This window comes from Stylophora pistillata, chromosome 3 (genome assembly GCF_964205215.1).
Source record: "Stylophora pistillata chromosome 3, jaStyPist1.2, whole genome shotgun sequence".
Classification (NCBI taxonomy): Eukaryota; Metazoa; Cnidaria; class Anthozoa; order Scleractinia; family Pocilloporidae; genus Stylophora; species Stylophora pistillata.
The window spans coordinates 6,640,254-6,653,304 of record NC_142521.1 but is presented as its reverse complement, the minus strand read 5'-3'; the positions used below and the strand labels follow the sequence as shown (position 1 = coordinate 6,653,304).

The 13,051-nt window shown below is 40.9% G+C and overlaps 2 protein-coding genes and 1 non-coding gene across 3 annotated transcripts; 1 reads left to right on the top strand and 2 right to left on the bottom strand.

Annotated features, from left to right (window-relative positions):
• Window positions 1–67: 67 nt before the first annotated feature.
• Trnak-uuu (transfer RNA lysine (anticodon UUU)) lies at window positions 68–140 on the bottom strand. Its single transcript has one exon. It is a non-coding gene; the product is annotated as a tRNA-Lys (tRNA).
• Window positions 141–191: 51 nt separating this feature from the next.
• Window positions 192–2,289, top strand: LOC148734314 (H/ACA ribonucleoprotein complex subunit 3-like). Its single transcript, XM_088752216.1, has 3 exons — window positions 192–342; window positions 517–559; window positions 1,722–2,289. The coding sequence occupies exons 1-3, from the start codon at window positions 289–291 to the stop codon at window positions 1,817–1,819; spliced, it is 195 nt and encodes a 64-aa protein (XP_088608342.1). The 5' UTR covers window positions 192–288; the 3' UTR covers window positions 1,820–2,289.
• LOC148734313 (uncharacterized) lies at window positions 2,232–4,880 on the bottom strand. Its single transcript, XM_088752215.1, has one exon. It carries the CDS (start codon window positions 4,644–4,646, stop codon window positions 3,348–3,350), a length of 1,299 nt encoding a protein of 432 aa, XP_088608341.1. The 5' UTR covers window positions 4,647–4,880; the 3' UTR covers window positions 2,232–3,347.
• Window positions 4,881–13,051: the final 8,171 nt, after the last annotated feature.

Genomic DNA, 13,051 nt, shown 5'->3' with positions numbered 1-13,051 from the left:
CTTAGAAAAATGGCCTACCGATCTTTTCTTGCAAAAAAATAGCAACAAAAAAAAAAGATACCTAGCGCGCCCGATATGGGACTTGAACCCATGGCCCTCAGATTAAAAGTCTGATGCTCTACCGACTGAGCTAACCGGGCTCACGTTGACTATGATGGATTTAATTATATAATAATAACTTTGACATGCCGCTGTTTGACTGAACCGTAACATCATAACGAGGCTGTTCTTGTAATCTTCCTTTATCAAGTCAGCCCTCGACGAGCGACTCGGTGTTTCTTCAATAAAATGCATCTTATGTACTATCTCAGCGACGAAGGGAAGCGAATTTATACACTGAAGGTAGCTAAAGAATCAGTTCAACACTTTTATCCATCTGTAGAAGTTCTGCTTTTAAGTGTAATAGTTGTTTGTGATGACTCCACGTGCATGTGCAGAACTTAATTAGAGCAAATTCTAGTGATAAATGTACATGTAAACCGACTTATTTGGAACGAACAATCTCTCGTTTTGCAGAAAATCGATCCTTTGGGACAACCAACGAAGTCTGCTCATCCAGGTAATTTTTTTAATGATATACGCGCGATTCTCCTTCGCGATCGTTCAAAAACGTATCGCTGTGAGTTTGCACAACAGTTAGTCTTTTTTGCGTTACATTGGTTCGACTCAAATTTGTCGTTGGTTTACTTGTTCACCTCAGTTAGGACGCGGAGAATACTGGTAGTGTAATTAAGTTTGGTTCTCCGATAAATATACTGTGTTGAAAGATGCTCAAAATGCTGACAGCCAACCTCATGCATATGTTAACGGTGCATATTGAAGCTGGTTTTCAGTTACGATAGAGTTGGATCAGAAGCGCCGAGCGATACGGCCCAGAGAAAATCAAACCGATGGAATCAGAAGAAAATTGTTGATGATGATGCTAACGACTCCATTGCCCATGATCCAGTGAAAACTGGACAGTCAAAGTCGTAAGCCATTAATTAGATGGCCTGAGACGTAGCATTATGACTGGTTGGCTCTTCTGGTTCTGCTTGCTGCTAAGTGTCAGAGGGCACCTTCCATTCAACAAAAATCACGTGTCAAAATGTCGGTATTTTCGCTGGCCGAATGGAACACGTCTGACCATATCGAAGAGGGCACACTCAAAATGTATTCCTAAATTTTCGAAAACTTATCCCAGAACTTTTCTGTTCCATTCGATTTCAGACCGGAAATCTAAAGAATTTTGGTCAAATGGAAAGCACCCAGAATCTTAAGAGGAATCGGAAGAAAATAAAAGCTTTCTGTTTTTTTTCCACCCTGATTTTCTTCAAGCTTATGACTCAGCTTTTCCAAAGAGGATAAACTGAAAATCCTCATTTGAGTGGCCCAATTGTTGGTAAATGTTTGGCAGAGTTTCTACAGGACTTTCTTGGAAACTCATTTGGTAGGAAACGGAAAGTGCACAAAATCACTTAAAACACTTAGATTCTATTTTGTAAAGCAACTTTGAAAGCGTTCCCCTTGTGTTAGCTTTTTACATTCCCATACTGAAATATGCAGTGGAGAGACTACAGTAGTGAGCTTATTTTTATGCCTGCAAAATCTGGGATGGTTTTGAAAAAGTGCATTCTCCCATCGTTTTGGTTTTGTAAGACATATATTATAGACCAGTATTCACATAAAGAGCTGTGTGAGAATTCAGTGCTTAACCTCCTCTATCCTCTCTATTTTCTCAGCTCGCTTCTCTCCAGACGACAAGTACTCTCGCCACAGAGTGACACTTAAGAGGAGGTTTGGAATCTTGCCTACGCAGCAAGCAAAACCTGTGTATTGAGACTCAAAGAAATTTTACGTCGCCCATGAACTGGCCTGGATGACTGCTTCTATGCATTCCCTTTGATTTGTCATGCCTTGCAGATGAAGACTTTTGAGAGTTCAAATGCCAAGGATTTGTCAACATATCATTTATGTATGATGTAACATCACATTTTTTTCAAAATTATTTTAGTTATTGTTGTCATCGCTATCAAGAATTTAGATTAAGTGCAAACCCTACCTTCTTCCATCCTGGTAGGCAAAATATCAATCAATTACAATATCTCAACTTCTGACAAAGCAGTTTTTCAGCCTGAATAAGGTGCATCACATTTTTAACTCAACACAAACGTGTTTTACAAACCTTTCTTAAGTTAGGAGCTGTTGTTCACAAATACGATAACAGTTGGATTGTAATAATGATACATCAGTAACAACAATTTGAGCATTTATTGGTGAAGTGAAAATAGAAATATTTGTTTTAGTTCATTTTTACTTTTTATTGTTGGACATTGTCTCATCACTTAAACCTGTACACCTTAACAGTGGTATTTACATTCTCCTTACTGTCCTCTTTACAATTCCTATGGCGCTGACAAGGAGAATTTCTTTGACAATCAGGAGCTCCTGTTCATTTCCTTTCTTCTCATGACCTCTACATTTGATAGATAGGGAACACTGAGGGGAGAATTTAGAAGCAAGAGCAGATTTAACATGGTGGAACACATGCCACCTTCTTGACTAACCAATTGCAAAATTAGAGCAGTTTTTAATTGAGTGTGGAAAAGTGATCCAGAATTGCTCTAGTTTTGTTTCAGTTTGCTCAGTGATTGGTCTAAAAACTTCTGCCACAATCTCAATCAATCAAATGCAAAACAAGGTCAATCATATTTTTACATGCTTCAATCAGGTTGCCTGTTTTTACTGCGAGTTCTCCTCAGTTTATAATGATGTTAACCTTTGTTGTAATTTGTAGTTGTGATTACTTTGGTTTCAGGTTTTTGACTCTTGTTGAAAACTAACCTAAAACCAGTTTCTACCAAATACCTTTTGTTAACCAGGGCAGTAGGCTTCAGCTTTGCCCCCTGTTTTTAGAGTTTTTTTATTGGCTATTTTTGTCTACTAGCGTTATTCTTCTTGGTTGGTCATGGAAGTAATCTTATTTTCTGATCATGTTTTCCGTGGTATACTAAACAAGCCAAAAATAGGGGCAAGGCTGGTCTATGTACACTGTACAACACTGAATTGTGCTTAACCCTTTAACTCCCAAGATATGATTGTTAATTCTCCCATCTAGCTTCTACACATTTCCTTGTAAACTGGTTATGAGAATTTGGTGTTAGATCAGGATAGCAATTTCTTACATTTTTGTTGGATAACTATGGATGTTATAGGGAGAAGTTACATGTTAATCACTTGGGGGAATTAAAGGGTTAAGTGCCAAGAACTCGTATAAGAGTAAGCTGACTCTACTTTGAAGAATTTGATGATGAATTTCTTTCCAAAAAACGTCATTTTCAGTATATTCTTTTAACTATATTCAGAGCCTAAGATCCTTTGGAGGAGAAAAATGCCCTGTTTCGTGCACTGCCTTCCATGCCTTGACAGATCATGCAGTCGGATCTTCTTTTGCTTCTCAGTTGATACCACCTCAAAATTGCAGGCTCGTCAGGCCTTTTAAAGCTATCTTCAGAATATAAGTGATAGTATTCTTGCTCTCTTCGATTAGCCCACATGTAGAAAGAGCCATCTAGATCTTCTTCCAAAGAGGCCAAGACGGTGTTCTCACCACGACACAATTCCACCAGGGCCACTTTCACCAACATGTTTGCAACTGGGATGATGTCAGAGGACAATCCCACCTGGATGTTAGCTTCGACTTCATCGTCTCCAATGTATGGAGGAAAAGCTGCGCGAGCCTGAGCGAAGGAAGACATTTCCTCTTCCACGGCTTCCATTGCGGCATCCACGTATACGCATGAGAAGCACGGACCATCGTTGGGTCTTACGCGCACCACCTGACCCCCGGAGGCCCTGACGGAACATGCAGCATAGAGGGTCACAATGCCAAGCTCCAAAGACAAATTGTTGATATTGAACCTGCTCATGATGTTGTCGGTAGCAGCGATGATGATGTCGCACCCTTTGAATATTTGTCTGGCTTGTTCTAAATTGTTGACATCGCTGTTGTAAATTTCTATCTCAGCAAATGGATTCTTCTCCAGGATGCGATCCCGCATGGCATTTGTCTTAAGACGCCCAAGGTCACGTAACCCACAAACGTGGCGGATGACGTTTTGAAGTTCGATTCGGTCGTAGTCGACCAAAATAAACTTACCCACACCAGATTTAGTAAGTTCCATCGCGACGTGGGAGCCACCACTTCCTAGGCCGACCACGGCAACTCTTCGGTCTGCTAAAAGACGTAGGTCAATTATTCCATCGTCGTTGAAAAGATGAAATCTGTTCGGCAGACACAAAACGGCTGCTTCCTCTACAGGTTTATCGGATTCCGGTTTGACAAAGATTCTGACACAATCGTCTTCTGACACCAGTATTGCGATTTTTGGTTGATTGAGATCTGCAAGACCAGCAACCAGACTGGACGCAATCAAATGAAGCTTTGCAGACTGTCTGGGTAACTCCTCAAACACTTTGAATGCTACCCTCGTCAAGATATCTTTTTTATCAGACTTGTCTGTACTTGCAACTCGGACGTGGATTGTGTCACCGCCGTCAAATGTCGTTAATGAAAACACTTTCCTATCAGCCTCGTTACGTTTTAGGATATCAAGAAAATTTGGCTGCATTAGGCAGACCACTCGGTGTAGGTCTCTTTCGTTCATCCTCTTTGGATTCTTCGTATCAATTCTGGAAAGGCACGAACAAGTAATTTAGCTGTTGGAAAAGTATTGGAAGGAACCTATTTTGATGGCATTTTCTGAGAATTTCCATTATCTCTTTGATTGGCTAATTACAAGTCAAAAACAAAAATGTTTGATTTCCCGGAATGGGAAGCATTATATCCTGCGTCAGCTGCAGTGCTGCAGATCACTAGCATACACCAATTGAAACAAGAGTTCTAGCTTTCGAAATTGGATGGCTTTGTTACTGTCTATTTTCTTCTATCCTTCTTTTTAAACGCGTAAACAATCAGATAATTATCACAACAGACTTCCAAAGCAATAAGTCAGCTTCGCGTGAACTAGCCCGCTTCGATGAGACTCGTTACCATATTTGGAATGACTCCTGACTTTCAGAGAAAGACTGATCATGTGAAGGTATAGTCTGATCGTCCGGGTGAGTGTAGTCCTGAGAAGGACTGTTGTCGGTGGTAGTGACAGACGTTTCGACAACCTGTGCGGAAGTCATCATCAGAGTCAAGTGAATGATTGTTGTCAGTAAAATGTTCTTACTCCAGTTCGTGGAATAAGAACATTCGAACTGGAATAAGAACATTCTACTGACAACAATCATTCACTTGACTCTGATGATGACTTCCGCACAGGTTGTCGAAACGTCAGTCACTACCACCGACAACAGTCCTTCTCAGGACTACACTCACCCGGACGATCAGACTACACCTTCACATGTTACCCCCGGGTTCAAACCATTTACTGCAAAGACTGATCATTAGCCAAAATCGTTGAATGACGTCACCTATGCTTACAATGAAGCTACCCGAAACCCCAATTCATCAAGGACACAAAGACGTTGGTTAACCCTCTACATATGTGATCTTTCGTCACACACTGAGGAAATCGGATTTGCACGCCGTCGGGATGGCAACCAACTCTAGCGAGATAAATAACTTTTTCCAAAACGAAGTGGCGAAGAAAGGTAGCGAGAAAGTTGAGCTGTTGTTTGACAAAAGCACTGGAGAGTTGAGTGTGAAAGCAAAAGAAGAGGTCAAGAATACAGACAGGAAGGTGCATCTCAAAATGAACAAGTTCTTCTATTCATGGAGTACAAAGTGACAGTAGGTGGAAGCGGATATCAGCAACCAAATGAAAGGATCCGAAATTGTTTTGTTGCAGTGTCATTGAAGGAATTGTATATCTGGAACAGACTTAGTTTGAGGGACTCTCATCGAAGATAGACTTACTCAGAAACGAATATAGTTTTGGCATGTAGAGGTTTGGTATCTATAGTTTACCATGTTAAATACATTGTAAAACATCTATAATCTAACGTAGACCATCGTGTGTACTCAGGACTAGTCACTTGGCAAGCGTCGTGCCCGTGTTGACCTTCAGTTCCTAGGTTTATTTTGTTTTCTTGTAAATCGACCGAGTTGCTTAGTACAATCTTCTTGCATTAAAGATACCCCTTTTCAGCAAGATAAGCCTATCGTATGTCTTCCTCGCTTAAAAGACGTTTATTGACGAAGAGAAATTTGAGATTACAAATCGGCAAAGAATGAACATCTGTTGCGGTTTATTTGCAGTTTGAAAGCGTTTTTGCGTTTGGTCGTTTATTTATCAATCTATTTTTTCCATCTAGAGCGTTTTAGATAAATATTACGGCCAACACAAGTGAAATTATTTAAATTTCACCCGGAATAAGCAAAAAATGTCAGTCCCATAGCTAGCTGCTGAAACTATTAAATATCCGCAATCTATTGCTGGGCATGAATCTCTACACATTAAGTTTCTTGCTCCTAATGGTACAAATTGGAAGGTGTTTTTGTTCTCGGCTTACTTCATGGTCATGTTTCTTACAGTATTAGCACATTTAAAACTATTGTTCCTGATCCACAGTCTCAAACCTACTTTACTCGAAATGTGGCAAATACTGGTCGAGATATCCGCCGGAGGTACGACGAAGCTCATAGGCCTCAAGCCAAATTCGACCCTTCATCAACACCTGATACAGAGTGTTCACATTGCTCCACTTGCTGGGGTTGAAGTGGCATATTTGTGTGCATCCGTCGTAGGCTTCATGAGTGTGATCTTCTCTGCTTGTGCCGTTCATAAAGGGGCCGTCATTCCCCTTTGTTTTCAGAGGGGAGCCGTAAGGAGAGCTGCTAACCACCAGATTAGGACATTTGTCCGGAAACTTCTCTGGGATGTAGACACGAAGAGTGAACTTCTGTTTATTATTCGTCCACATCTTCCATTCGACTCGAGTTTTTCCAGCTACGATTGGATCGAGCCAAGTCACGTCATTAAGCTCGCTGTCCAATATGTCTTTCTCCATGCTAAGTCTACTCTGTTGGGTCAAACTCCAATTCGGCATTGCGAGGTTATCTCCTTCAAATGCTTCCTTTGACTCTGTGAGCTTGAAACGGAAACTCCAGTTCCGCTAAGTCAGTAGAAATCAATTCAGCAAAAGAAAACAATATCCGTTTATCATCATATGATCTTGCTCTAGGTCAATTCTCGGACCCTTGATCTCCTGTTGGGCAGATTCATCAGTGCCTAACAACGCTTGTAAACAATTCCAGGAAACTATTGCATCGAATTCTTTAAAATAATGCTCTTTTTTAATAGTCAGTATCGTAAAAGCTGAAGCACAAAGAAAATAGTAGATTGCCTACAGTAACTCGATAGTTTTCTTTTATTTTTGAAAACCCAGCATTGTGGAGGATGAATATTCCCATAAAAAAGCAGACGCTTTTGTGTTTGTCTTACCCATTTCTAGGAAAGTACGGAAGAGTTCACTGATAAATAGAAAATTCCTTTGTCTGAGAGGTCACCTGCCTGAGGTTAGATAAATTATGCTGGTGTAATTTTGGACATACTGAAAAAGGTAAAATTACCAGTACTCATTCTTACTCGTCCTTAGTTGTCTCTTATTTTGATACGAGACCGTGGGATCTTAAGGGACTAGAAATACCACGTTGAAGGGGACGATGGAAAGTAAGCCTCTCTCCTTCCCCACCCCTCCCTTCCTCTGCTTCTTTGTGCGTAACTCTCCAGCGCGTCCATCTCTTAACATTCAAAAGTAGCCGAGGAGGACGACTTGGAACGAGTCAGGGTGTTTAAACTCCGAAGCATAACTGTCTGAACTCATTTGTTTGTCACATTTTTGTGAAATAAATCTTATGATGATCTGCGAATGAAATTCAGGTGAAGAAATGCTTCTCGCAGGTCAGCAGCAGTGAAAGCAATTGCGAGAAAGAAGTACGAAAGTATGCAGGCCGGAATTTGAAGCCGGGGCCCCCTTCCCCCCGTCCACATACTATTGTATTTGTCTAATTTTTCTTCATCTATGTAAGCTAGGTTACTCAGTCAAGGCGTGGTTACTAACTCAAGTCGCAGGAATGGGGTCTACATGTTCTTACTTTTGCGCATAGGGATGAATAGATTGTGCAAGTAAAACCAGCAAAAGTTGCTTGACAATGCACCCAAAAGTTGCTCTAAAGTTGCTCAGAAATTTAAAAGTTCCTTACTTTGAGAGTCATTTTGTTCTAGATTACCACTCAAAACATGACGTCTTATGTGTAATTTAACATCACTTGTTGTGATCAATATAATCTTTACGCTCACCGTAACTAGAGAGTCTGGATGGGGTTAAATGACAACTAACAAATGGCCAAAATTTTAACTGACAACTGACATTTGTGGTGGGCTTTTACTGATAGCTTATAAAAGACCGGATCGCCCTAAATATCCTAAAAACTGGACATAAAATAACGACACATGATATATTTTGTCCAATAAAAGTAGGTTTTTTATTACATATCAGTAGGAGTACGCCAGAGTGTCATATTTCGTTAATAATCACTGCATGGACCATCCACATCATGGTCATGATGTCATATATCGCGTCTATGATCTTTGATACCCAATTCGATCGTCAACTTTCGCGATGGCCATCAATGCTGGTATATTAAAAGCTATTGTAAGCTTTTATCGAATTGATTCGGAAACGCCATTTGAGCGTCACAGAAGCCGCATTCCTATCAGTGATGTAAACACCGCACTGGCACTGAAAAAGCACCTTTTTTCATTCCCTGGTCTAACAGAATTGTCCGGGAAATATGGCCTAGGAGATTTAGATGTTGAACTTAACCCCATGGCTCGAATTTTCTCAAGCTTGGAAGTTGAACTACTTCTAAAGAACAACTCGGGGTCTTAAGCTTGTAAAGAAATCAAAAGACTGAATTTGAAGACAGGCTAGGATAGCGTTCATTGACTCAGGAGACTCTGTCCTTCGGAGGAAAGCGTTAAAACCTTGATGGGCTCTAGTCAGAAAGCAGCAAGTGATGGAACGGATGAAACGTGTTCGTCTACGCAAGTTCGTGGCATCTGTTCTATTGAGAAGACTTTATTCGTATCGAATGTTGCTACAGGTTGCTTTAAACTAGCATCGGGACTCACTGGTACTGTGTCGTTCTTACTGTCCTTGGAAGTCTCTAGAACAGTTTTGGTCTCAGAACCCAAAGCATAGAGAAAGCGCACATGTCTCTTCAAGATACCGCAGACAAAGTATCGTATGTAAATGACAACATCGCAAAGACCGTTTCTGAGGTGAAACAACGGTATAAGGAAACCACAGCAACCAATGACCCTAAATAAACTTTATCTAATAAAACTCGAGTCTCGCTAAAACCGCCTCTCAGTTAGCTCATTGGATAGAGCGCTGGACTGTTGTGCGAGAGGTCGAGGGTTTAAGCCCCGGGAGGTCGAGAGTTCGAGCCCCGGCCGGACCGATACTCAAGGTCTTAAAATAATTGAGAAGAATATTGTAACACCACAATTTCACGATAAAACACGGTGTCAAACTTTTAATATGCCAACCTTGAGATATCTAATTTTCTTTTTAAAACTCAACCGAGCGCATGGTTATTGCGCCATACGTCACATGACTTACAATAGTTACTTAGGGGGGTACTCATGAGCAATCGCCTAACGCTACAATATCCTTCCTTTCTATAACATCAAGAAATGGTTTGATATTCCAGTCTTCTCAGATAGGGACGAATAAATGGAGGTCCCGTCTCCTGCAGTAGGGGTTGGAGACGTTAATTTCCCACGCACGAGATTACTGTGTGATGGATGTCCTTCCCCGGGGCGGAATGGGTGGGTTGGGTTTAGGTGGATGAACTTAGTAGGGGACTACGTGTCCTATTGTTCTTCCACCTGTACAATGTACAAATCTTTGGAAAAAAACTTCTCGAAGGAATGCGCCGCCTGCACAGCAGCATAGTTTCAATTAGCAACGATAATCTCGAAGACAGTAATTGTGCACATTACAACAGCTGTGGAGAATCCACAGGCAGTTTCCTATTTTAAGCATGAGACTTTCATCGCATTGTTCTCAAGACTTTGGGATAATTACCAAGGAGTCGCTGAAGAGAGCAACAAAATGAGCAGCCAAGTATTTTACTCATGAAAAATTCCACAATCCTGTCCCTCAGACCAGCACGGAGTTTGCAAATGTCAATTTTATGCGACCTCTGCTTTCAGAAGAAGTCAACTCCGAGACTGAAAGTGTTATGAAAGAATTTGCGGAGAAGTAACGTCCCTCGAGGCAAAGGACAGTTCGGGTGGAAACTACGATGGACAAGGAAGGGGCTTTACCACCGGCCGTCTACACGAAGCAACAAGATTCTACCAAAGTGAACTTGTTAGCCGGGTTAGGGAAAGATTTTCAGCCAGTAGGGTTCAGCAGCGACAAAGTAGCTGACTGTATCGTTGAAGTGGAAGTTGCTGAGGTGCAAACAAATGCAGACGAATATGACTCGGACTCAGAAGACGACCAATTCCCGCCCATTTTCGCTTGGATTTCCAAGATAAGCTTACAGTAGATATCTCTAATAACCTAGTTGGAAAGTAGACAAAGGAACATTCCTTTCCGCCGGATTATTTCATCGGAATCAATCGCAATCGACGCATTATAAAACAAAACATAAAAACATAATATTGTGCTCGAGGACTCTTCACATATTTGTTTTCCTTCTGAAGATCTTTCTAACATTTTGACCGGCTAAGAGGTTGAAAAGAAATGTTTCAATTTTGCACACAGGCGGACAGAAGTTTGTGTGCAGAAGAGTGATAATTTAACTTAAACGCCCTTCAAACAAAGACTGAAAGTCACTTGGGATATCTTGGAATTACTTTATTCCAGAACTGAGAAAAAGGAGCTCTTACTTTATCAATTTTCGACTTAATTTTTGAATTTATGCTATATGTGCCTTTTTGGCCAAAAATAGGGTCGGAAAGTAATAATTAACTCGTCGAGTTAATTAGTAACAGTCATTTAACTGACAACTGACAAATGGCCTCAAATCCAACTGAGAACTGACAAATGGCCGAAATTTTAACTGACAACTGACATTTGTAGACAGATTTGTAGACAGATTTGTAGACATTTCCAGACCCTCTAACTAATAATAGAAAGTATTTCTAATGACGTTTTCCATAGTCTTTCATGCGATTCCAAGCGGGTGTTGAGTTTCCTTTCCCTGAGGGCGAGGGCGAGCTACAGCTTCCTCCTTGTTTGTATTTGCCTTCGTTGACGTGAATTTTGCGCTTTCTAGAAATCGAAGCTTTTGCAGGACTACTAAGAGTTACCCCAGCGGCTATGGTAACCTCAATAGGGTCAATATATGTATTATTTTCATTTTCCTCGTCAGAAATTTCAGCTTCTAATTGTGATGCCTCGCACTGCAGAAAATACCAAGATGGTGGGCGGGAAGCTCTATTGTTGGAGTAAATAACCGCTGGATGTAAGCGCCCGTTAGGGTAACTGCTGTCCAGTTCGTGGGTGCATGTGTTATTTTATAAATTATTTGTAAGAACGTACCGGACATCCTTAGCTTTTACCAGTTTTAATAAAAAAACCTTTTAATAAAGACCTTTTTGATGGTTTGGTCAGTTTTTAATTATTCGTTGACTCAAAAGTTGCCAAGGAAGGTAAAAGTTGCTCTAGGTTGCTGACCGTGGCTCGAAATACAAAAAGTTGCTGAAGACGCTAAAAGTTGCTCAAAAGTTGCCGAGCACAATGTATTTATGCCTATTTGCGCAACTGAACACTGTTCGCAGTAAACTCAGGTTTTGTTGCTTGCATCTTGAGACATTTGGTCCTATAAAATGTTGCACCTTGCGGAATTTTATTTATAGTAACCTGTTAACAGCAGAGACGAGGGGAGCAGTTGAAGGAGCTCTTGGAAGAAAACTACCCCTTAGAAAGATGGGGGATTCTAATTAAGGTGTGAAATGTTCAGCAGGAAACCGTGGACGATACTCCTACTCTTGTACGTTGGATCAGCGATGATCTGACCGGCCCCAAAATAACGAATATGAAATATAAATATAGAGGCAACACCGATACAACGTAGATAAGTAAATTTTAAGACGGAGCACTATATTTCGGCTGGCCAAACCAGCCTTCTTCAGGTGCAGTGGGAATTAACAGAGAATTGGGGTGATGCTTAATAGATAGCTGTATGATGTAGCAGCGGAAATATGTAAAACTAATTTGATTGACAATGAGATAACAATAAAAATAGAAATAGTGAGCAAAAATAGAAATGAAGTAAGGTAAATTGGATAAATAACTAGAAACTAATACATTTCTTCGCGAGCGTTGAGGCCATCTGGATAAATAGTGTTGCCTCTTGAAATTAAGAAAGCTTCCCTGGCCTTGCGTATCGAGTCTCTCTTGGAAAACACTTTTTCGATGGCGATTAGCTCCATGTCGTGAGCAGAGTGGTTAGGAGAGGAAATGAAGTGTTCTGCCGCTGTAGTAGGTTTAGATTTAGAGTTGGGTTTATCAATGGTACGGCGGTGTTCATTAAAACGGTCTTTTAAATGTCGTTTAGTTTCTCCTATGTATTGTAGGTTACACTGAATTAAGTAGATAAGGTTTTTAGTGTCACAGGTCAAGTGAGATTTAATGGGACGTGTTTCGCCGGTAGAAAAAAAGGTATAGTTAGTAAGACCGTCAGAGATGTAGGGGTAAGTAGCGCAGTTTCTACCACAACGGAAAGAGCCGGGGGGGAGTTGAGGATGGGAAGTGGTAGAATTAGAGGGAAGTTTGGCTGTTACTAATGTGTCGAGAGGGTTGGGGGAGCGTCTGAAGGCGACAACTGGCAGCTGAGGAAAAGCTTTTTTGCAGCGGTTAGAAGACTGCAGTAAATGCCAGTGTATTTTGATGATGTTGGAGATGTGAGGAAGCGACGGATTAAAAGTAGTTATAAATGGAATACGGTTAGGTTTTTTTACGTCTTTAGTTTGTAAGGTGAGTGTGCGGGAGATGTCAGCGGCGCGTTGTATTTGTTTGGTGACGAATTTATGGCCGT

Bases quoted from the DNA above. Each gene is read 5' to 3' on its own strand.
- LOC148734313 (XM_088752215.1), bottom strand. From the start codon at position 4,646: ATGAACGAAAGAGACCTACACCGAGTGGTCTGCCTAATGCAGCCAAAT.
- LOC148734314 (XM_088752216.1), top strand. From the start codon at position 289: ATGCATCTTATGTACTATCTCAGCGACGAAGGGAAGCGAATTTATACA. The intron at 343-516 runs GTAGCTAAAGAA...CTCGTTTTGCAG, and splicing joins AGCGAATTTATACACTGAAG to AAAATCGATCCTTTGGGACA. The intron at 560-1,721 runs GTAATTTTTTTA...CTATTTTCTCAG, and splicing joins AACGAAGTCTGCTCATCCAG to CTCGCTTCTCTCCAGACGAC.